This window comes from Miniopterus schreibersii, assembly GCF_964146895.1.
Source record: "Miniopterus schreibersii genome assembly, chromosome: 8".
NCBI lineage: Eukaryota > Metazoa > Chordata > Mammalia > Chiroptera > Miniopteridae > Miniopterus > Miniopterus schreibersii.
In genome coordinates, this window is record NC_138109.1 from 31,291,763 (window position 1) to 31,313,788 (window position 22,026).

The 22,026-nt window shown below is 37.4% G+C and overlaps 1 protein-coding gene across 8 annotated transcripts in view; it reads left to right on the forward strand.

The window, feature by feature from the left end:
* The window catches only part of OSBPL9 (oxysterol binding protein like 9), a gene marked incomplete at its 5' end in the record, with an annotated part of 101,554 nt that overhangs the window by 74,132 nt on the left and 5,396 nt on the right, over positions 1 to 22,026 (forward strand). For all 8 annotated transcript variants that reach the window (XM_081145820.1, XM_081145822.1, XM_081145819.1 and 5 more), the window contains 11 exons: positions 430 to 520; positions 1,539 to 1,643; positions 6,006 to 6,165; positions 12,086 to 12,198; positions 12,329 to 12,447; positions 15,956 to 16,041; positions 18,288 to 18,459; positions 19,699 to 19,783; positions 20,525 to 20,635; positions 20,909 to 20,972; positions 21,093 to 21,233. In XM_081145820.1, coding sequence (XP_081001946.1) covers positions 430 to 520; positions 1,539 to 1,643; positions 6,006 to 6,165; positions 12,086 to 12,198; positions 12,329 to 12,447; positions 15,956 to 16,041; positions 18,288 to 18,459; positions 19,699 to 19,783; positions 20,525 to 20,635; positions 20,909 to 20,972; positions 21,093 to 21,233 — 1,247 coding nt within the window. The remainder of the gene's footprint in view (positions 1 to 429; positions 521 to 1,538; positions 1,644 to 6,005; positions 6,166 to 12,085; positions 12,199 to 12,328; positions 12,448 to 15,955; positions 16,042 to 18,287; positions 18,460 to 19,698; positions 19,784 to 20,524; positions 20,636 to 20,908; positions 20,973 to 21,092; positions 21,234 to 22,026) is intronic.

The window sequence follows — 22,026 nt, forward strand, 5'->3', positions numbered from 1 at the left end:
AGGTATAATATTTATTAACACCAAAGCAAGAGAGCATTTCTCTGTCTTCGATAGAGAAACAATATTTGTGGTGAATTAAAAATTTGAGAAGCACTGAATTGAATTGAAGTTAATGTTTTGGCTTCCTGAAATCTTGCCACGCCCTTATATAACTCTTTCCAAGTTTTTCCATTTAGCTTTACCTTCCTATATGACAGAGACTTGTTCATTTTCCCTCCTTACTATGCTTTTTTAAAAATAATAATAATAATCAGAAACTTAGACTTCTGTATAGAAAAGCTGTTTCATTTCCTCTTCGTATTTTCATCAGCATATCTATATCTACCCTCAGGACTTTGCTCTCAGAAATGTGAGCAATTTCATACATTTGGGAGGGTCAGCGCTGGAAGGGCATTTAATTAAAATAACTAATGTGTTTCTTTATCTCAGAGTACTATTAATCCTGTAGATGCAATATATCAACCTAGTCCCTTGGAACCTGTGATCAACACAATGCCTTCCCAGACTGTCTTACCTCCAGGTATAGTATTTTGGAAAAATATTTCACAGATTCATTGCTGAGAAAAAAACATAATTTGTCTTAGTAATCTTGGAGGGCTCTTTCTTTTTTTTTTAGTAAGGAAAAATAAAAACATACAGCTGAAAATGAACTAGAAAAAGATGGTAGTATTTTTAATATTGGGGCTTTTTAAATACAGTGAAAGGGCTTTTGGTTTTCAAAGTGAAATGGAAAACAAACAAGGTTACTAAGACCTGGATTAGCTGATTGGATAGAATCCTATGACTCAGGATTTATGGCTGCCAAGGAAAACAATATACCTTGAAGGCAATCCAGGAATATTCTATTTTGGGATATTTTTTATAGCTTTGAACAATACAAATGGTTTCTTCATAGTGGCCTTTAAGATAATGAGAAAGGGAAGAATGAAATTTGTGATGTCTACTAATTAACTAACTTGTGTATTTTGAAGTATAGAGTAATAAGTAGTATTTTTTAAAAACTGGCAGAGGAGGGCTTAGGGCCAACACGCAACTACAATGATTCCTTTTACTTTTTTGTTGCATCCAATATAACTATGTTCTCAATGATGACATAGTTCAGTCAGAAATTGTACTGGAAAAAAGAAAAGTCTTTTTAAAAATACTTGCAAGTATGTGAAATCCTTTTGTGACTGTTTCTAATTGTCCTTAAGAGAATGAGCTAACATCTCTCATGGACTAAAGAGGAGATACTGTACCCCATTTCAGATGTTATGTGATTTGATGTTTGGAAACAATTTATCATCAGAAGTGTCTGGTAGTTTTACAGAGCAGTTGTACTGAGGTGCTGGCCTACCATGACCGGTCTCTTGATATCCTGCCTCATATCTTGAGTTTAAAGGGGATGGGATGTCAGAGAAAAGGAGTAGCATGGAACTTGACTTAGTGGAATATAGTTTTAGAAGTTACTGATCTTTAGGCTTTTGAATCCCACACAATTCCACTTAAGAGTTATGTTTGGACTATTTCTCTAACTTATTTCCCATGTTCAAATCTAGAACCTGCTCAGTTGTGTAAGTCAGAGCAGCGTCCATCTTCCCTACCAGTTGGACCTGTATTAACTACCTTGGGACATCATCAGACTCCAACACCAAATAGTACAGGTACAGATTTATATAATTCCTTTACTTCTTATAACTCCCCATTTACATTTACAATTTATATTTGATTACTGATAGAGAGGAGGTTAAAGAAATGTGTTGTATCTTTCTGTTGGAGATACCATATTTTTGCTATTACAGTTCCATACATTATGTGATTAACTTTGTGATTGAACCAGATATTTTAATTTAAATAAAATAGAATATTACAGGATTTTGTTCTTTTGTTTACCGTATGGTTAATTTTGAAGATTGACTTTTTAAAACATTTCCTCAAGTTAAACACATATACTTTCTTAGGAATCAGAAAATATGGATGTACAGAGAACAAAAGCTGAAAATCTTTACACTTTCCTATATCATTTGTGTACATGTATGTACACACATACCTATGTGTGTATTTTTATTGTTTTTCTTTGAACCTAAATGAGATCTTGTGTTTCTGTGACTTTCCCTTTTCATTTAACAGAGCATTTAGAGAGCTTTCTGTGTTCATACAGTTAGGTCTAACATTCTTTTACAGCTGCCTAAATAGGTATTACCTGTTTTTCTACTGATAGGCATGTAGGTTGTTTCCAGTCTTTTCCTGTTATTAGCAAAGTTTAAGTGAAATGTCCTTGTACAGCAACTTTTAGCATGAGTGGCCAAAAAAGGGGTACATACTAACTCTTACAAGCTCTGGGGAGGCCTGCATGGTGGCCTTACAAACTCAGAGACCAAGAATAACCACATGGGATGGTCTCAACATAAAAATTGCTAACTAGAAGCAAGTCATGGCAGGTAATCACATCCTAGATCTGTAGCTTCTTGACGAAGGTCAGTCTCTACCTTAAGTATTAAATGGCCTGTCATTGTCTTTTAGCATCTAACATAACATACCCTTGGCATGTCAAAGTAATCTCCTTTTTCTGGACCCCACGGTACATCCACCACAGCAGAGCAGACACCACAGAACTCATTGTTGTCTTGTTTGCGCAACACTGTTTCAGTGTGCTGTAAATGTTAATTATTAGCTGTCTTGTACCCACTAGTGTAAAAGAAGTGCCTCTCCATTTTACTTTTTATCGAATCTCAGCGATTTTCCCACTTTGCTTTCTACGGCCTCTATAATCTACCACCAGTGGATTTCATATAACCCTCCTATGTCTTCTCCTTTGATTCTGATATATAAAATAAGCTGCAAAACTGCCATTCTCTGGAACATTTTCTCAATCCCTTGAGATTTTGCTTCCTGGCAGTTGTCAGTGAGGCTCAAATAAACTCATAAAAAATTCTCTGTAGGTTTGGACGTTTCTTATGTTTACATATGTATGTATTTTTTTAGGATAGATTTATCAGTCATTTATATTTTTACCAATTTTATAGACAAAAAGGGATACTTAATTTTAGTTTGCATTTTCTTAGTTCATTTAGACTTATGGTCTTTATTTTTTTCTCTGATTTACAGGGATGCTATCAATGTTAGTATTAGATTTATTCCTTGTTTTAAAATGAGATTGATAAGTATTGAGTTACCTGTAAGTCATACTCAAGGAATCACTTAGTACTTTTGTCCCTGTTACACCTGGAGACCAAAACCAAAACCACTCTTGAGATTGGAGATAAGCTCCTGCAGTTGCTCCACAGGTTTCTTTCCTGGGCAACACTTTCACTGTGTAAAAATGAAATTATTTTAGCCCATTTTGTGATTTTAGCCTATTTTGAAATTTGAATTAGTAAATGTGCTGATGCTATTACTTTGGTCTTTAATATTTAATAGCATGTCTTTTGAATTTTGGAAGAAAGAACTCAACAATAGATTTCTTATTTGAAGCTCTTGGGAAAATACTAATAAACAATTTTAATAATGAGGTTGAAATGTTTTACCTGACTTTTTTTCTGTATTTCATTACCTGTGTCAAACTCTTACTCACTTTTTTTTTTCTTTAATCCTCACCCAAGGATATGTTTATTGATGAGGGAGAGAGAGAAACATCAATCCGTTGCCTCCCATATGCACCCCAACAGGATTAAACCTGCAACGTAGGTATGTGCCCTGACCTAAAATTAAACCTGAAACCTTTTGGCGTATGTGACAGCATTCCAGCCAGCTGAGCCACCCAGCCAGGGCAACCTCTTGTTCATTTTAAAAACAGTACCTGTGGTCCAGCCGGGCGTAGCTCAGTGGTTGAGCATTGACCTAGGATCCAGGAGATCGAGGTTTGATTCCTGGTCAGGGCACATGCCCGGGTTGCGGGCTCGATCCCCAGTGAGGGGCGTGCAGGAGGCAGCCGATCAATGACTCTCTCATCATTGATGTTTCTATCTCTCTCTCTCTCCTCTCCCTCCCTCTCTCGTAAGTCAATAAAGATATATTTTAAAAAACAAAAAACACAACAAAACCACAGTACCTGTGTTTAATTTTATTGATTATGTCAGAGTGTTGAAACTACAGCCAAAATTTGCTTTTTTGGAGGTATATAAACTGGTTACAAACTGAAAAAGTGAGTGCTCTTCCTCATGTATATTTACTTTAGGATAATTAATTAGTTATAAATGATAATAATTTAGAATAAATTATTTCATAAGAAAATATTCCAAAAATATAACAGCTTAGAGTAGGTGGATTTAAAGAAATTTTAAAAATTAAATTAGTATCTAATTTATGTCTTTTTTATTTTCAGCCTAATTTCTTCATTTTTTTCCACCTTTCTTTCTCTTACCTTTCTCACTAATACAAAAAAGAAATAATGGAACAATTGAGAAAACAAATAATACCCTTTTCTTTCATAAGGAAAATTCAGTTCTTTTGTTCACAGTTCCCATTTAAGCTCATTTTCCTCTTGGACACATTTGCAGTTGTGGGATTACCTGGAGTATTTGCATTTTAATAATTTGTAATTCCTGGTCTTTTTTCCCCCTTTCTATAAGATAAAGTTTCTCATTTTATTGCTGCTCTTGGGGGGTGAAGGGAGAGAATTTAAAGATTTTCTAAAACAAACTGTCTGGAATTTCCACAGTAAATATTACTATCTTTTTTAGGTGGCAGACTTTTTGTGGTAGGTTCTGAAATATCTTTGTAAACATGGCAACTAAAGTGGCAGGTGGATGTGCTCTTTCTTTTAATTATTGAACCATAGACACAGGAATGGACTAAAAATCCATATGTGGCTCTGGATTCATTTTTATTGCTGCTCTTCTTAATTTTTTTTTGAACTGTGGCCTTGGCTTTTAGATGGCCATCAGTTTAATCTTTACCAGGCATCTCCAGCAGTTCGGCATAAATTGCCTGATAGCCTTTAGGTGCTCAGCAAACACTGTTTAATTGGTCTCTGTACTTCATTGTTCTGATTGATACTTTTATGTTTATTACTAGACAGTGAACCAGATGATCAGCACAAAGATTAGACGGTAGTCTTCTTTGTTTTGATCTCTGTTAATTTCCAGTTCCTTCGTTTGATTGTGAGGAATAGAAAGATGTTCCTCCCAGTCTTTTCCTTTTCCACATTCTTCCCATAGTAGCCCTGTTTTTCTCTCCCCCTGAGCCTCAGGTACCCAACTTAGACTTTGGTGGAAAAGAGGTGAGGAGTTTGGATGGTGAGTGCCTCAGGGCTTTGTGCAGAGCTTTTCCTGTTTTCATGTGACTTCCAGAACATTGAGTAAAATGTGATATCCTAAATACTTTTCAAAATACTCATGTGGTCTTTAATATTCTTTGCATTTTGCATTCCTGTTGGCTCAGTGCTGCATTTTTTTTAGGTATCTGGATCTACTGTATAAAATAAGAGTCCTGACTTCCCTTTGGTGCTGTGTATTTATTATGGGACTTCCAATACCAGAACTCACATGCTAGAATTATAATCAGAAGATTCCCTTCCTAATATTAAAGATAATTATAGAATGGGGACATAGCATTTTCCCCCCCATTTATTTAAAAGACTATGTCCTGCCTGGCTTGGTGGTTCCATTGGTTGGAACACCAAAAGGTTGTGGGTTCGATTACCGGTGAGGGCACATCCTTAGGTTGCAAATTTGATTCCCAGTTGGGGCGTGTATGGGAGGCAACTGATCAATGTTTCTCTCTCACATTGATGTGTGTTTTTTCTCTCTCCCTTCCTCTCTCTCTAAAATCAATAAAAACATATCCTTGGGCAAGGATTTTTTTAAAAAGAAGAAAAAAGACTATGTCCCATTCTATAATATGATTTGCCCTTTTTTTTGGTCTAATTAAATAATTTTCTTTACAAATAGTGTAAGAAAGGACTTCTGCCAACTTAACTAAACTGTCTCTTAATTTTAGAAAGATCTGCTTTGAGCACATCTTCCTAAGTTTTTCTCCTTTATTACCAACTTTGTCCCCTAACTAAAAACTTTTCAACTTTCTAGGCAGTGGGCATTCACCACCTAGTAGCAGTCTAACTTCTCCAAGCCATGTCAACTTGTCTCCAAATACGGTCCCGGAGTTCTCTTATTCTAGCAGTGAAGATGAATTCTATGATGCTGATGAATTTCATCAAAGTGGCTCATCTCCAAAGCGCTTAATAGAGTAAGTAGATGAACTAAGTAGGTATTTAAACAACTACTCTCATTTTTAAAAATGTAATTTCATTTAGAGACTGGTATTAATGATGGAGTCCCTTATATGTTATTATTTGGAAAAAGTAAAATAGACAGTTTTTAATTGATTTATTGAGCAAAGCCAGTTCTGTGAGAATGTTGATTTTACTCCTGACTTAATTCAAATGGAATAAACTAGCATCAGCTATAGTAATATGTCAATATTGTTCGTGGAACTTTGGGCGTTATTTCTATAGCACCAACATTCGGAAAGGGTCAAATGAGAGTGAGTAAGCTAGGATGTATTATACAAATGAGGTTACTATTACAGTGACATCTGGGATCTTGAACTTAATTCATTCTGGAAGGCTGTTTGAGAAGCGTTTTTTTGAAAACTGAATCTTTTTTTTTTCCTATTAGAAACAATGTAAATTGAATTAATCCGTTCCAGACCCACAAATGATTCCGTTTTAACCTTTCTTTCTTTTTTCTTTTTTTTCTTTTTTTTAATATATCTTTATTGATTTCAGAGAGAGGAAGGGAGAGGGAGAGAGAGAGATAGAAACATCAATGATAAGAGAGTCATTGATCGGCTGCAGCCCGCAACCCGGGCATGTGCCCTGACGGGGAATCGAACCCTGATTGCCTGGATCCTAGGTCGACGCTTAACCACTGAGCCACACCCGGCCGGGCAACCTTTCTTAAATATAGTACATGTCTAATGTACTGTTTAATCTATGAACAAACACTTCTTAAATTTATCAAACAGCCTCCTACTAGCCTTAAATGAATTTTTCATATATCAGTGCTTCTGAATGCTATCATTGGCTAACTGCTATTCGTTTATCCAAATCAACAAGTTTTTCTACCTCTTCAAATTGCCTGTGATTCTTGATTCTTGTTTCATGAGCACTTTTCACACCCTTAGCAACATTAGCACTCTTGATGGTCTCTTTATGTTTTAAAATTATGCTAATAGTCAATATTGCCAGCAACAAAAGCATTCAATCCTTTGTTTGTTGCCTGAGAGACTCATTTTGTCATGCTGAGATATCAGCGTGAAAGGGCTGTCAGGTCAAACACCGAAGTCGACAACCGAGACATTTTTTCCTGTGAACAACTTGGTCAAGAATTGAATTGTTGGAGATGGGAGATGTTCGAGAACCAGGGTTTGACTGTTCTTGTTTTTGTATTAACGTGGAGAACTATAGTAGGTGGAGGGATGATACAGAGGTGGAAAAGACCCAGTCTCTGCCCTCTGGGAACGTAAAATCTTTTTGGGGAAGAAATAGACATTTATAATCTAATGGTATACATGCTATGGTAATAATAAGCACAGAAAGCCATGGGAGCATTTTGAAGTCCTGAGAAGTCAGGGAAGGATTCGCAGAGGAGGGGAGGGGGTGGGATCCTAAGGTTCGATGTGGGTGAATGGGGGAAGGGACATGGGGTGAGAGGAGAGGGAAATGGAAATGTTCTCATGGAGATGGAACCCTGTTAAGAAAGGTCTGGAGTCAAGGGGAGTTTGAGTGACTGTGGCTATAGCATAAGTTGTGGGGAATGGTTAAAAAAAGATAACGTAAGAGGTTGGCAAAGCCTTTTACCAGTTTTGAACATTTTCTCACGAGTGATGGAAGTTGCTGGTCAGGTCTGCATTTTAGAAAAACACATTTGCTGAACTAGAATAGAATTGAATGCACTGGGGCTGCATAACAGGGAGACAGCCAAAACTGGGTATTCAGTTGAGAAATGTTGTCAGCCTGAGCCAAGGTAATAGCAAGGCAACAGAGGAAAGTGTGTGGATTCCAGAGATACTAAGCAGGCAGATTTTTGACAGATACTGATAATGGATTTCCCCTTATTAGAAAATATTTGACCTATTTTATACCATCGAATCAAAGCCAGATAACATACTATTATACAGAAAAGTCTTCTACATGTAGAGTCATTTACATGATAGCCAATAAGCAAAATACTTCTTAGTCCTACTGATGCATGGATTGCTGGGTTAAGACTTTGGATTCTGGAATCTGAGAAAGAACAGGTTTTAAATGTTTTGCCTCAAAGTTGTGTGATCTTGATCATGTTATTTAACCAATGTAATCCTCCACTTCCTCATTTGTAAAATGAGTATAATAATAGTTTCAACTTCAAGGGGTCATTGTGAACATTTAAATGACAATGTCTGTCAAGTGCTTAATATCGTTCTTCGAATGTGACAAGCACTCAATTAATGGTAGCTGTTACAGAAAGCAAATTAACATTTATTTGCTTGAATGTTACTGTGTTTGTTGTAGATATAGCTGGCTTAGTTGTTGCTCCAACACTCCTGCTTTCTCAGGAATTGGTACTGTTGGGGTCTCTTCTGTAGCTGCTTCCTGCTGCAGAGGGCAAAGTTTTCCTTCAGACCAAGAGACCCTTGCTCTCTGTCAGAGGCCTGGGCACTGAAGGACATGGTATTCCTTGAATGCGAGTAGGGCTTGTAACCTGCTGGAGACAAACTGTTATAAATCTTAGTATTATTGGGGCAAAAGCTAGAACAACAAGAATTATGACAAATGGTCCAGTGGAAGGGTTTTTTTTAAAATAAGAAATATTATGTAGGACTCGAGTACTCTTAAGTGTCCATATGAACTGGAAAATACACTCTTCATATATAATTTCATAATAATTTCATCATTTCATGACTATATTGGTTCAGAAAGTTTTCTGACTTAGTGGATCAAATTCAGCTTTTAAATGTGGAAAAAGTGAAGTATATGTGATCTGTGTGACCACGTGCTTTTAAGGCAGCACACTTCAATTAAGGGAAAGAAGTTTGAACCTACAGCTCAGAAAGGCCTGTTTAGCAGGAAGGCTTCGGTGTAGCATGTCCGTTTAATGTATGTCTAGAAATAAACTAAGGAGAAACCATTAGGTAGTTTGCCAGTAAAAATTTCACTTTAACTTTTTAAGGTATTTCTTATGATAGTGGGATTAAAAGAAAATAAGGATTTGGGCAAAACTCTCAAAGTAAAGTTTGTCGAGTTTTGAAATGTTCAATCATTGTTTCATTTAAACAGAATTAACACCGAACATTAGCTGTTATTCTAAACAAACATACAATCGAGTATCAAAGTGGATTCGTCTGTCCTCTAGAAAAGTTGATTTTCAGCAGTGCACTGCAAGAATTTTTAAAACATGCAATACCTGACTATTTAGTCAGGGATGCTGACCTCTTTTCCCTTAGACTGTCGGAAAAATGACAGCAACCAACACAACAATAGCTGTCCAGGATAAATGAATCAAAATTATACCTTTTTTAAAAATCAGATTTGCAAAAATGTTTTTTGGTGTGCCGCAGATTTTTAGTAATTTCTGTGTGGCATGAGATGAAAAAAGTTGAAAATCGCTGCTCTAGAAACATATGTATAACTGTATTCAGTTAAAGCTTCCTTATAATCATCACTGATAGCCAATCTTTGGTCCCAGCTTCGCAGCCCCAGTTTTCCTGAAATTTTTATGAAATAGAAATTTTAAAAATGCTTATTACCTGTTGTACCAGTAATAGGCATGTCTGTAGAGTCACCCCTCGCTCCAGATCAGTGTTGTCTTCTACCCTTACCCTGTTCACATAGTATTTTCAATATGCAGAGGACTGACAGTGCAGATTTTCTTCTGCACAGGTGGTGGGCACCCTTAACACCCCTCCCTGTGTTGTTCAAGGGTCAACTGTATTTATGTTCTTTACCTGTCCTCTGTAGGCACTGAGCAGTGCTCTCGGGCTCACTCCCTCTCCCTTTCTGCTTCCCTCCCTCTCCGCCCCCCCCTCTCTTTTTCCCTCCCTTTATATCCCTCTCTCCCTGAAAGCTTAAATCCTTTCACTGCTCAGTTTTTAAAGACCTGTAGTAATGATACCTTCTGTGTGAACTATGTTATTGACCAGCATGGTTTTATACATTTATAAACCAGATGACAGGGCGTGTTGGAAAGAACTTGTGCTTTGAAGCCAGACATGCATTTGAAATGGCTCTACTACTTATCAGCTATGTAACTTCAGGCTGGTCATTGACCCTCTGAGCATCTGTATATGATGAGAATAATCATGTCTAACTTGTAGGGTTGTTATGGATTCTCTTGTAATTACAATTAAGTTCAGAGCTTTAAATTTTCTGGTCTAGTTTATTTACTATCTTGTGATTAAATTCTGTACAAGTTAGCCCATTAAAGATACATCTTTTCTGTATGCATATCACTTTTGTTAAGGTATTGGTTTTTAACTATATTCTTTAAATCTTTTGTCCTGAACAAGAAATGGGCAAATGAGGATTTATCCCATTTTTTCCATTTTGACCTTTATTGAGCATTTCACTTGGCTCAGGCATGGTTTCTAATCTGAGTAAGGAGGAAAAGCACAGAATAAATAGATCTGACCTTTGGAAATGCATCTAAAATAAGATAAATGTTTTAAAGGGTTCAGGGTTTTTAAATCAACTGATTTAAAAGATTGACTCTATTTTGATGATGTATCAAAGGGCCACAAAACATTTTGGAGGTAATTTTCATGCAACTCTTTTATTTAATGATAATTTGATTTCTCTTACCTATGTTTTTACTCATTTTCCATTGGCTCTCAGACCTGGTGAGGTAGACATTAGTTACAGTACCTTGTGATGAATACTACTAAATTATCAAATAAGCAATATTTGGTTAGCTAAGGATATTTGAAAACTAGATTAAAAGAAGGTAAGTAATCAGGACACACTATGTTTAAATTAGAATACATATGTTCTGATAATAGGCAAAGAACAGATGATTTTTATGGTAGAGAAACTTTACAATACTACAGTGGTGGAAATTTGTCATTATACATTGTCGAAATCCATAGAATGTACAGCACCAAGAGTGAGCCCTGACGTAAACCGTGGACTGTGAGTGAGGATGCTTCAGTTTAGGTTCATCAGTTGGTACAAATACACCACTCCAGTGTGTGATGTTGATAGTGGGGGAGGTCGAGCATATGGGAATTCTGTACTTTCTACTCAGTTTTGCTGTGAATTTAAAACTGCTCTAAAAAATATAGTTTTTTATTAAATAAAAAAATCAAAAGTCGGTAAGTAATCAGAGCAAATTATGTTTAAGTTAGACTACATATGTTTCACAACTACAATTTTGTAATAAAATACTGGTTATATGTGTGTACCATTTTATAAGTTATATCTGCAGTGTGAGAAATTTGGTTTCTATTTTTATACTTAATAAGTAAACTCTGCCTTTGGTTATTCTTTTATTAACATGAAAATACAAATCCTGGGTATGTTACATTCACAGGTATAGTAGTATAATAAGGGAAGTACTTTTAGACCCTGTTAACCAGTTTGTAATACCAGCTACCATAAATTTACTTGTAAAAAATAATATGCTTTTTTATTTTGTAATTTCAAATACTGTTTTGGGGAAAATGTTAATATCAATGTGGACTTTTATCAAAGGATCTCAAATATATAGACAAGACATCTTTCTGAGACTAAGTAATAGACTTGCCATTTTTGAGGTTCTGGAAATTGTTGCCAAGAATTATGTCATACCTACATTTGTACAAAGTACCAAAACCAGAAAATGAACTCCAGTTTTAAACTTAGACAAAGAAGCAAAACTAATTTTTGGTGACCTTTCAACCTGGCTTGGTTGAGCACCCTCAATGCAAAAAGCATAAGACAAGACACCTGGCCATCTGACTGCAGTCTCAGAATGAGAGCAGCAGGGAGAGAGTTGGAAAGCGTATATATAACCAGCTCACTCTAAGAGTCTAATTTGTCAGCTGAATATATTAGTTTTCAAGTAGCTTTGTAGTTTGTCTTACTGTGATTCTAGATTGCTTTCTTAAAAAGCTTTAAGAAGGTGATTAGAGGTGATTATTATTTTTTTAGTTCCTCTGGATCTGCTTCAGTCTTGACCCACAGCAGCTCAGGAAATAGTCTAAAGCGTCCAGATACCACAGAATCACTTAATTCTTCCATGTCCAATGGAACAAGTGATGCTGGTAAGTGACCTTTGAGAATTAACTTTTGTTTTCCTTAAAAACATTTGTTTGGGGGGGAAAATTGAAATACTGGTAGCAGCACAGATTGGCCCAGTTTAACACCAATCTAAGAAGATCTGTTTTATTTCAGACCTTTTCGATTCCTATGATGATAGAGATGAAGAAGGGGAGGCAGGGTCAGTGGAAGAACACAAGAGCGTTATCATGCATCTCTTGTCACAGGTTAGGCTTGGAATGGATCTTACTAAGGTAAGAATCAAATTTGGTATTTGCTTTAAGTCTTAACATGTATGTGTGGATTCTTAGTGATTGTATTGTGAGTGTGCCTGCAAATATAATACAATAACATAACTTCTGCTTATACTTTTGTTGTGATCTAATATATATGTATCTGAGTAAACTGAAAATTTTTATAAATGAATGAAATAAGTAAAGCTAGAATAATTTCATGGAGATAGTATGGATGAATTACAATTTGGATTTTATTGTGGGCAAACAAGTAGTATTGGGCTTCGTTAGTGGTTTGGACAAAACTAAATCAATATAGTGTCCACAAAATCAAAATGAGCAGCTCCCTCTCTTCTTCTTTCCCTCTCCCCCTTCCTCTCGCTCTAAAATCAATTCTTTTTTAAAAATTTAAAATGAGAAATAAGGTTTTTTTCCTTTGATTACACATGCAAAATGGACACACAATGACTTCACAGAGTTGTAACTATTAGAACGTCACAGAGTTGTAAGGAAAATTATATGATACACATTCAGCCATACAACTATTGCCTGGATTTAAACTTGAATTTAAGCTTGGTGCTCTAAACAGAGTGCCCTAGTGGTTTAGAGATGGGTGTATAGGGAGCTTTGTATATCTTCGCCACTGTGCTAGAAGCCTCTTCCTTTCACTTAATTCTCACCAGAGCACTACTAAAACTCATGGAGGTTAAGTAACTTGGCTTAATCCTACTAAGTGGCAGAAGTGAGATTCTGATCTGGTCTGTGATTTTAAAATCTGTAATCTTTCCACGGCTGCCTCTTGTCTTAAAGACTTGAGCTACAGTAGCTTAAATATTGGTTAAGAAGTTATTCTACCATCTTTAGAAAGTTAATAAAATTTAGGATTCTTGCTTTTGTTATAAACAAGTCAAACTAAAGTCTTTGCCAGTGGTGAGCTTCATTTTGATTTTGGATTTAGAGGGTAATTAAGAAAAAAAATAATTCATAATACTGTCTGATAAGAGTGTATAATAAAACCTTTTACCGCAAATCTAAATGAAAACAGAAACACAGGGATAGCATTAAATTGTGGAACCCAACATACTTGCCAGGAATGTTCTAGATAAGAAAATAATTGCAGGAGTTTGCCCCAAGACTTTTTTCAGTGTTCATTAGATTGCATAATTGCTAGAGCAGAATTGTCACTTAAAATTTTAAAGTTATAACCTGATTTTAGATATCGACATATTTTTTTCAACATCTTCTACCTTGGTTGGTTTTGGTGTATAATTATGAAAGAACCACCTAAAGGATACTAGGTTTATTATCTTATATAACGAGAAGTCCAGAAGTAGGGGAGTTCCGGAATTGATTGAATCAGTGGGCCAACAACATAGGAAAGGACCTACACTCCTTCAGTCTCTGCTCTGCCATCGTTAGCGTATTGACTTTTACACTGAGGCTTGTCTCCTCATCATTGCAGAATGGCTGCCACACTTCCAATCATCACACCTTTATACAAATGTGTCAAGAGGCAGAAAGTAATTTCTGTTCATGGATTTTGTTGTTGCTGCTGTTACAAGGAAAAATGTTCTTTTCCAGAGGTGGCCCATCAGACTTCCAGTTGAATCTCATTGACCAGAGCTAGGGATGTGTCTGTAACTAAACAAATCACTGGCAGGGGAGGTTAAATGATTGGTTTATATTAATCCACATTTACTCCTTGAAGTCAAGGAGGGCTCATGGCAACCTATAGCCTCAACCTAAACTGAATCAGAGTTCTCCCTCTCTCCTTCTCTCCCTCTCTCCCTCTCCCCCTTCCTCTCTCTCTAAAATCAGTTCTTTTTTAAAAATTTTAAATGAGAAATAAGGTTTTTTTCCTTTGATTACACATCAGATCTAGTTTTATGGTTTTTGGCCATTTCTTCTTTTTTTGAATTGCCTGTTCAGTTCTTTTGTTCTTTTTTCTAGTAGCAGTAGTAATCTTTCTTGTTGATTTGTAAGAGCTATTTATATGCTAAAGGTATTTACCCGTTTTGTTCTTCAGCATTCGTGCTTGATTTATAATTTCTGTGTTCTCTAAGAGTGGTAGGAAGTTGCACTGAGTGAATACATAAGCTTACCTACCAATCTAACCAAATTTAGATATGGACAATACATGCTCTGTGGGAGGAAAATGTTTACTTAAAATTTAAACTCTCGAGTCTGATAATAAATATTCTAAATGTTCCAGCAGGAGTGTCCCTTTCCAAGTTTGTGTTCCATTAGCACCCTTTATATACTCTTTTCATACCCAGCCAGATGGGTCCACTGGTCAGTTTGTCACACCCAGTTTCCTATCTCCATGTCCTTTTTTCCCTCCCAGCTTCATTTCTTATTCTTCTGTTTTCTCTTCTTTTTTATTACAGCCTTACATTTCTCTAAGGCTTTTGTCTGGTGCCACCTTAATGAATTGTTTCCCAGCTCTGCCCTCATTCTGGTCCCCCAGACAGAATGTGATCCTTCCCTCTCCTGAACTTCTAGGCTAATTTGAGCATCTTTTGTATGATAGCATTTAACACAGGATCTTGAATATGGTAGATATGCAGTAATTACAAAGTTTAAAGGAATGTTTGCTTACCGTGGTGCTCTGCTTCCCTAATAAATAATTTATAATCTGATACATATTTTTAAAACTCTTCCATTCCCTAATGCAATTCTTTTTTATTGGTTATTCCTAATCTTTCTCATTCCTTCTTCCGTATTCCAGCTTTTTTAATTTTACTTACTTTCCCCTCTGCCACGTTCCCAGCCCCTCAGCATTTTCCTTTATGGGTTCAGCCCCATGGTGGAAAGAGTTGTTGATTCCCATCCTTACTCTCGTCATCCTTTTGTTTATTCCTTCAGTTGCTCATATAAAAATTTCTTCCTGTGTACTCGTACCTAAGAGTGCAAGTGTGAGTAGAGGTGGTCCTTGCGTTCTCGGAGCATGCCAGTTATTTGAGGACACAGATTCACAAGTAAATAAATTTCCTAGTGCACCCATTGATGATAGAGAAGCATCAGTAGAGAAGAAAGGGCACAGACCACCCCCAAAGTCAGACAGACCCGGTTTTGAATTCCACATTAATAACAGCACAGGGAAAACTTTTCACTGTCTTTGAGCTTCATTTTTCTCCCCTGTGAAATAGGGATAATAATTTTTTCACAACAGAATTGTTGTACAATTCCGTAAGATAACGTGTATGTAATGCCCAGCAGGTAGTAGGTTCCCAAAACTTGTCTAGAATAGTTTGTTGCTGTTGTCACACTGATCCAGGGAGCTAAAGGGAGGTTCACAGAGGAAGTGATTTGAACACTCAAAACCTCTAAATCTGTTTTTCATCGCTGGACAGGATCCTGGGCATTTCTGAATCAGAGCAGTTTGGGGAGTAGGTATCAGAAGCATGCCTAGGCAGTACTTGGTGGGTGTTTCTGTGACTTGAACGGGTTTTGTTTTTTTAGCAGCACAGCAATCCGTTTCTGTGTAGTGGAATTTGATCCTCAAGGGTCAAATGTGTGTGTTTTTCAGGTAGTTCTTCCAACATTTATTCTTGAAAGAAGATCTCTTTTAGAAATGTATGCAGACTTTTTTGCACATCCGGACCTGTTTGTGAGGTATTTGATAAAACACAATAGTTTCTTACTGTTAAAGATTTTACTCATTAGCTTTCTGCCTTTGTAGGGTAGATGGATTCCCAGCCTTTTAAACACTTTTAGGGGAAAGCGGCATTGAATATTTTGTTTATATTCGATGGCTGTTTGCTTAGGCTATATGGTGGTGATGTTGTTTGGCAACCAACACGTTAAAAAAACTTGAGAGCCCATTAATAGGTAGCGAGTATTTACAAAACCAAATCTGTAAGCTTATTTGGTCAGGGATTGGTATTCACTGTTAAATTATTTATATCACATCCTGATGAAGTTCGGTTAACTGAGTTCATCAAACCTTTCTAAAGCACCCATTGTTTCCCAGACACTTCTGTGAGCTGGAGGAAGAAAAAGCCAGTAGAGGGGAAAGTGCACAGACCCCCTCCCCGCCCAGAAGGTTTGCCTTTGAGAAGCTTACAGTCTAGTTTCCAGATTACAGACTGATTGATAAACTTTAAATGTAAAGCTTGCAATGTTAGATATATGTATAAAAGACAGACGTCATCTAAATGTGGCATTGATTTCCAAGGAGGTGATTTCACATTGCTTTTCACTGGTAGCAGGAAAATTTTCTTTGTTAAGGAATGTTCTAATCTGTCTTCTCTGATTGTATTCCTTGGCTTTGGGTTGTAGTTTACCGAAGCCGGGTGCAGATCACTGAGATGTCACAGTGGGTGGGCACAGTGGCTAACATTGATAGACATGCTTCCTTCTTGATGAAGATTTAAGAGAACCATTTAACCAATTCCCAGAGGGAAGAATTTCAATTAATATGACACTGTTTAAATTAATATGTAACTGAACAAATAAATTGTATAAACATTTATTGGTAATGTGTAAGTAAAGATGTAAAGTAACAGGTATTCTACATTAGAAATAGATTTGAGATTTAAGGATAATTTTTATGTGTGACAATTTAAACTTTGAGGTCCCTTATAGGAACCATTTAAAAATACAATAAGTATAGCTGAAAAGCCAATAGATAAGATTAATGGAATTCTAAAAATACTAAATTCCAAAAAAGGAAGGGAGAAATAATGGAACAAGTAACAAAGGGGACAAATAGAAAACAAATACTAAGATGGTAGAGTTAAACCCAATTTTATCAGTAATGACACTAAATATAAATAGCATACGCACTCCAATTAAGAGTGATTTTCGGACTGGATAAAGAAATCAAGGTCCATCTGTATGCTGTTTTCAAGCAGGAGATTTTAAATATGAAGACACTGATTGTTTAAAAGTAGAAGGATGGATAAAGACATGTAAAACACTAAGCATAACAAAGCTGGTGTCACTGTATTAGTATCAGACAAAGACGACTTTTTAAAACAAATATTACTGGAGACAAATAGGGACATTTCATATGATTTCTTTTAAAAAGTCAGTTTATCAAGAATAAACAAGAATCCTAAATGTCTGTACCTAATAACACAGCTTCAAAATACATGCAGCAAAAATGGACTAAACTGAAGGGAGAAATAGACAAGTACACAATTGTGGTTGGAAATTCCTCAGGAATTGAACGAACAGGTAGCTCCCTGCATGCGCCTCGTCACACCCAAGAAAAGCAGCAAGGCTATAAAAGAGTCAAACAGCATTATCGATCAGCATGACCCAGTTGGCCTTCTAGACACTAGCAGTCTCTCTAACACACAGTCTTTTCAAGTGCACATGGAACATTCATCAAGATAGATCATGTACTGGGAAGACATAATAAATTTAAAATTATTGGAACCATACAGAGTATATTTTCTGACCGTGAAAGATTAACTTAGAAATGAGTAACACAAATACATCTAGAAAATCTCCAACTATTTGGCAATTAAATAGTGCATTTACGTGAAGTTCTGGAATAAGGAAACTAACCTATGGTAGTAGAAACCAGAAAATGTTTGCCTCGAGGTGAGGGGTGGGGATCGCTTAGAAAGGGGGGATAAGGAGACCTTGGGGTAATGGAAATGTTCTATATCTTGATTGGATAGTGATTAATTAAATGGATATGTACATTTGTCAGAGTCACCAAACCAAACACTTAAGACCAGTGTGTTTAATCATGTCTATTATACCTCAGTTTTAAAAAGAAACTTTGAGGTAACTCCTGGTCCTGGGTCCTCTTGGCATGTCTCAGGGTGGACCCTGCTGGGGGCTCCCTGCATCAGCTTGAATCCTGTCAGAAAGCAGAACACAAATTTTGCCTTTCTCCCTTGCAGCATTAGTGACCAAAAGGATGCCAGAGACCGAATGGTTCAGGTTGTGAAATGGTACCTCTCAGCCTTTCATGCGGGAAGGAGAGGGTCGGTTGCCAAAAAGCCATACAACCCCATTTTGGGCGAGATCTTTCAGTGTCACTGGACGTTACCAAATGATACCGAAGAGAACACAGTGAGTTCTGTACTGATGTTTTTAATTATCTTAAGTTGTGTACTCGTTCAAGATTTCATTTTATTTGGGGATAGATAACAGTGATACAGATAATGATCAGAAGATGCTCACCACTCAAAGAAGAACAGTGTTGTCGGGTCAGCACATTTTGAATATAGTGAGCAAGGGGAAGGAATGGCATGAGATGGGGATAAACCTTTAGAAACCAGATCATGCAAGCATTGTGGGCCATAATGATAATTTTATGGCTTACAGGATCTCATTTTTTGTTTTGAAAAGATCATTTAATGATTTTATGAAAAGTAAATTAGAAAGGGGCAAAAATAGAAACAAGGAGACCATTGAGGAGGCTTCAGCATTATTCCAGAGGAGACATGGTTGAGTCAAGCTATAGTTTGGAGTTGTAACTGATAGATGGAGTAGGTGAGTAAGGAAAAGGATAGTCAGAGATGAATTTTTACATGTGGGCTTCAGCAGTTTATTGGTGCCACTTAATAAAAAGGAAAAGGTTGGATTAGGGGTGGAAATACCAAGAACTCATTTGAAATATAAAGCATGAGTGATCTATTAGACATGTAAGTGAAAGCTCTCAGGTTGGGAGTTAGAATTTGAGAGTCTGGAGTTCAAGGGGGATCTAGAATGGAGATGGGACTTTCAGAGACTTTAACCCTGGGATGAGATGAAATCATCTAGAGATACAGCATAGCTGTGGAAGAGTGGTAGGTAACTCAGACCTGAGCCCTAGGGCTCCAAGCATTTAGAGGTTGGTTTGAGGAAGATGACAGCAAGGAAGACTCAAATGAATGTAAAAGGCCTCAGGGGATGGGGAACAAAGCCCCTGGCCCACAGTGCCTAGCACAGAATAGTCTCTCAGTAGACATAACTCTCCACATCTTTCCCTTTCCAAGTGACAGCTACATGTAGTCCTTTCTGAAGACAGAGGCAGTCGTGTGTCTGTTGTTATTTATTGGTAGACAATAAATGCCCACTCTGTGCCAGGCTGGCCCTTAGTCAGGCACATGACCTTTGTCTTCAAGAATGTCTTAGGGAGACTGACACAGAACAGTAATTCCAGTAGCGTAATTCAGCGCCATACTGGAAGTATGTGTCAGGTGCTTGAGTGTATAGAGTGGGGAACAGTAACTACCTTGGGGAGGGAGAGACACTTCTTACTAGATTCTCTGCAGTGTCATTTGTGTTTTCACATCAAAAGAAAAATCCTGTTATGTTTGCTTGCAGGAGGTAGTTTCAGAAGGACCAGTTCCCGGGGTTTCCAAAAACAGTGTAACATTCGTGGCAGAGCAGGTTTCCCATCATCCACCCAGTAAGTTTCAGAGCTCCTCTGCAACATCCACTTCAAACCGTGCTGTCGAAAGAAGGTCATGAAAAGCTCCACAGGCAAGGTCACTACTGTCAGTTTTATGGCTCCCTGTGTCTTCTCAGTCCTGTGAGGATGGGTGCCTTATACCTGTTCCTTATACAAGTTCCAAAGACTTAACTTCACTGGTTAAGTATGTATAAAAAAAAGAGATTTGGAAAATAAACCTTTAATGTGTCTGAAGTCATCTTATATGTAATAGTTATGCTGTAGAGACCTTTAGCAACTTTAAGATAATTTATATAAAATATAGTTTCATATAGTTTATATAGTTCATATAGTTTATATGAAATATAGTTTCTACACAGTATATTCCTGACATACAGGAGGGGTGACATTTCCTCAGTGTCTTATTTGCTCACGGCAATGGAAATACTGATGGGCCCAGGTTGGGGCTGGGACAGGGACAAGCTTACTGCCAGAACAACAGACAGACCTTTTGATTTTAAGCCTCCAGGATTGGCCATAGCCTCATGGTTCAGGGAAGTTTCTGCCCACATGGCTCTGAATGGCCTTTTGCACTGGGGAGAACGGTATAAAAGGAGTTAGGTGCCTTCTGGCCTCATTTGAGGCAGTTCTTTGAGGGGTAAAGGATTTTCCCCAAGGAGTTAGTTCTTTCCCCAGGTTAAGGGAGTTGGAGAGGCGGGTGTAGTTACATAGTGCACTAATTTAAAACATTTTCTGTAGTTTCAGCCTTTTATGCCGAGTGTTTTAACAAGAAGATACAATTCAACGCTCATATCTGGACCAAATCAAAATTCCTTGGCATGTCAATTGGGGTGCACAACATAGGGCAGGGTAAGTCTTTGGGCGTTGGGTGGACTCCTTGTTAATAGGAGAATTTTATGTTATTCCTATGTGTGCTGGACACTTGTCTAAGAAAGAGGAAATGGCCCCAGAAAGCCAGACTGGATGTCATTATTAACGTTTAAGCATGTGTATTGGGGGTGAAAGCAACAGTGGGGTGCAAGATTGGTTTTCCCTAAATTGAATGGAGTATCCCATCAATCAGACAAGACCTTATGGCCAGGTGACACTAGTCATCAGAATTCCTATCCCTTCTCTCTACAGGCTGTGTCTCGTGTTTAGACCATGACGAACATTACATCCTCACATTCCCCAATGGTTACGGAAGGCAAGTAGAGCTGCATCCATTTCTTCTGATCAGCAAGCAGCAAACCCCTGCTGTTCCCTGAGCTACACCCTCTCTTTCCTCTGAATTGTCTGCCTTACTTGAAAACTTTTGTTTTTGCAGGTCTATACTCACAGTGCCCTGGGTGGAACTAGGTGGAGAATGCAATATTAATTGTTCCAAAACTGGCTATAGTGCAAATATCGTCTTCCACACAAAACCTTTCTATGGGGGCAAGAAGCACAGAATTACTGCTGAGATTTTGTAGGTATTTTGTTTTTCTGCTTTAGTGCTCTTCTCTGAAACACTTTTCCTTTTGTCTTGAATGATAACTTCTGTGAGGAATTGATCATTTTAATGCTTCTGTCTTCGTAAACTTATTTCCCATCTTGTGTGTCATGTTTCTTCCATTTTCAGAAGGGGTCCTAAAATACGGGTTCAGAACAGTCAGAGGTCATTGGTGGGATTTCCTTCCTAGAAACCTGACTTGCAAATGGGAACAAATCATTTAGCAAACCCATTGTTTGCTTCCTGGCTCATTGTTGCCAGATTGGGTCGTGCAGTAGATTGAGTCCTACCTGAGTGTTTCCAAATCCGCAGTCCTTTTTTCTGTGCCTTTCTGGGAAAAAACAGTAACCATCACATCTTGACTTGGTTTTGTTTGACACTCCAGGGTCTGATGAAGACAGCTGTGCTTCTGGGTGACAGTCAGTGGGGTGGACTCAGCCTGCCTGGAAGAGGAGAGTGTGCAGCACTTTCCTTTGCCCTCAAAGGCCTGATTGGGAACAGTGTGCAACGGAGGACACACGACTGGCTAACCAGTTTTCCAAACTGGTTAATTTAATTCGGATGACAGAATAGCATCCAAAAAAGTCTCGGTGGGACCATGAACACAAGATGAGGTTTTCTAAGGATCAGTGTAAAATCCAAAATATTGCAGTCAGAAAATCTGAGCAGAGTATTTTCAGGGAGCAGCACAAGTCACCGCTTGTAATAATACTGCTCCAAAATGGCAGTTGGGGCAGCATTATTACAGCGGTGACTTGTGCTGCTCCCT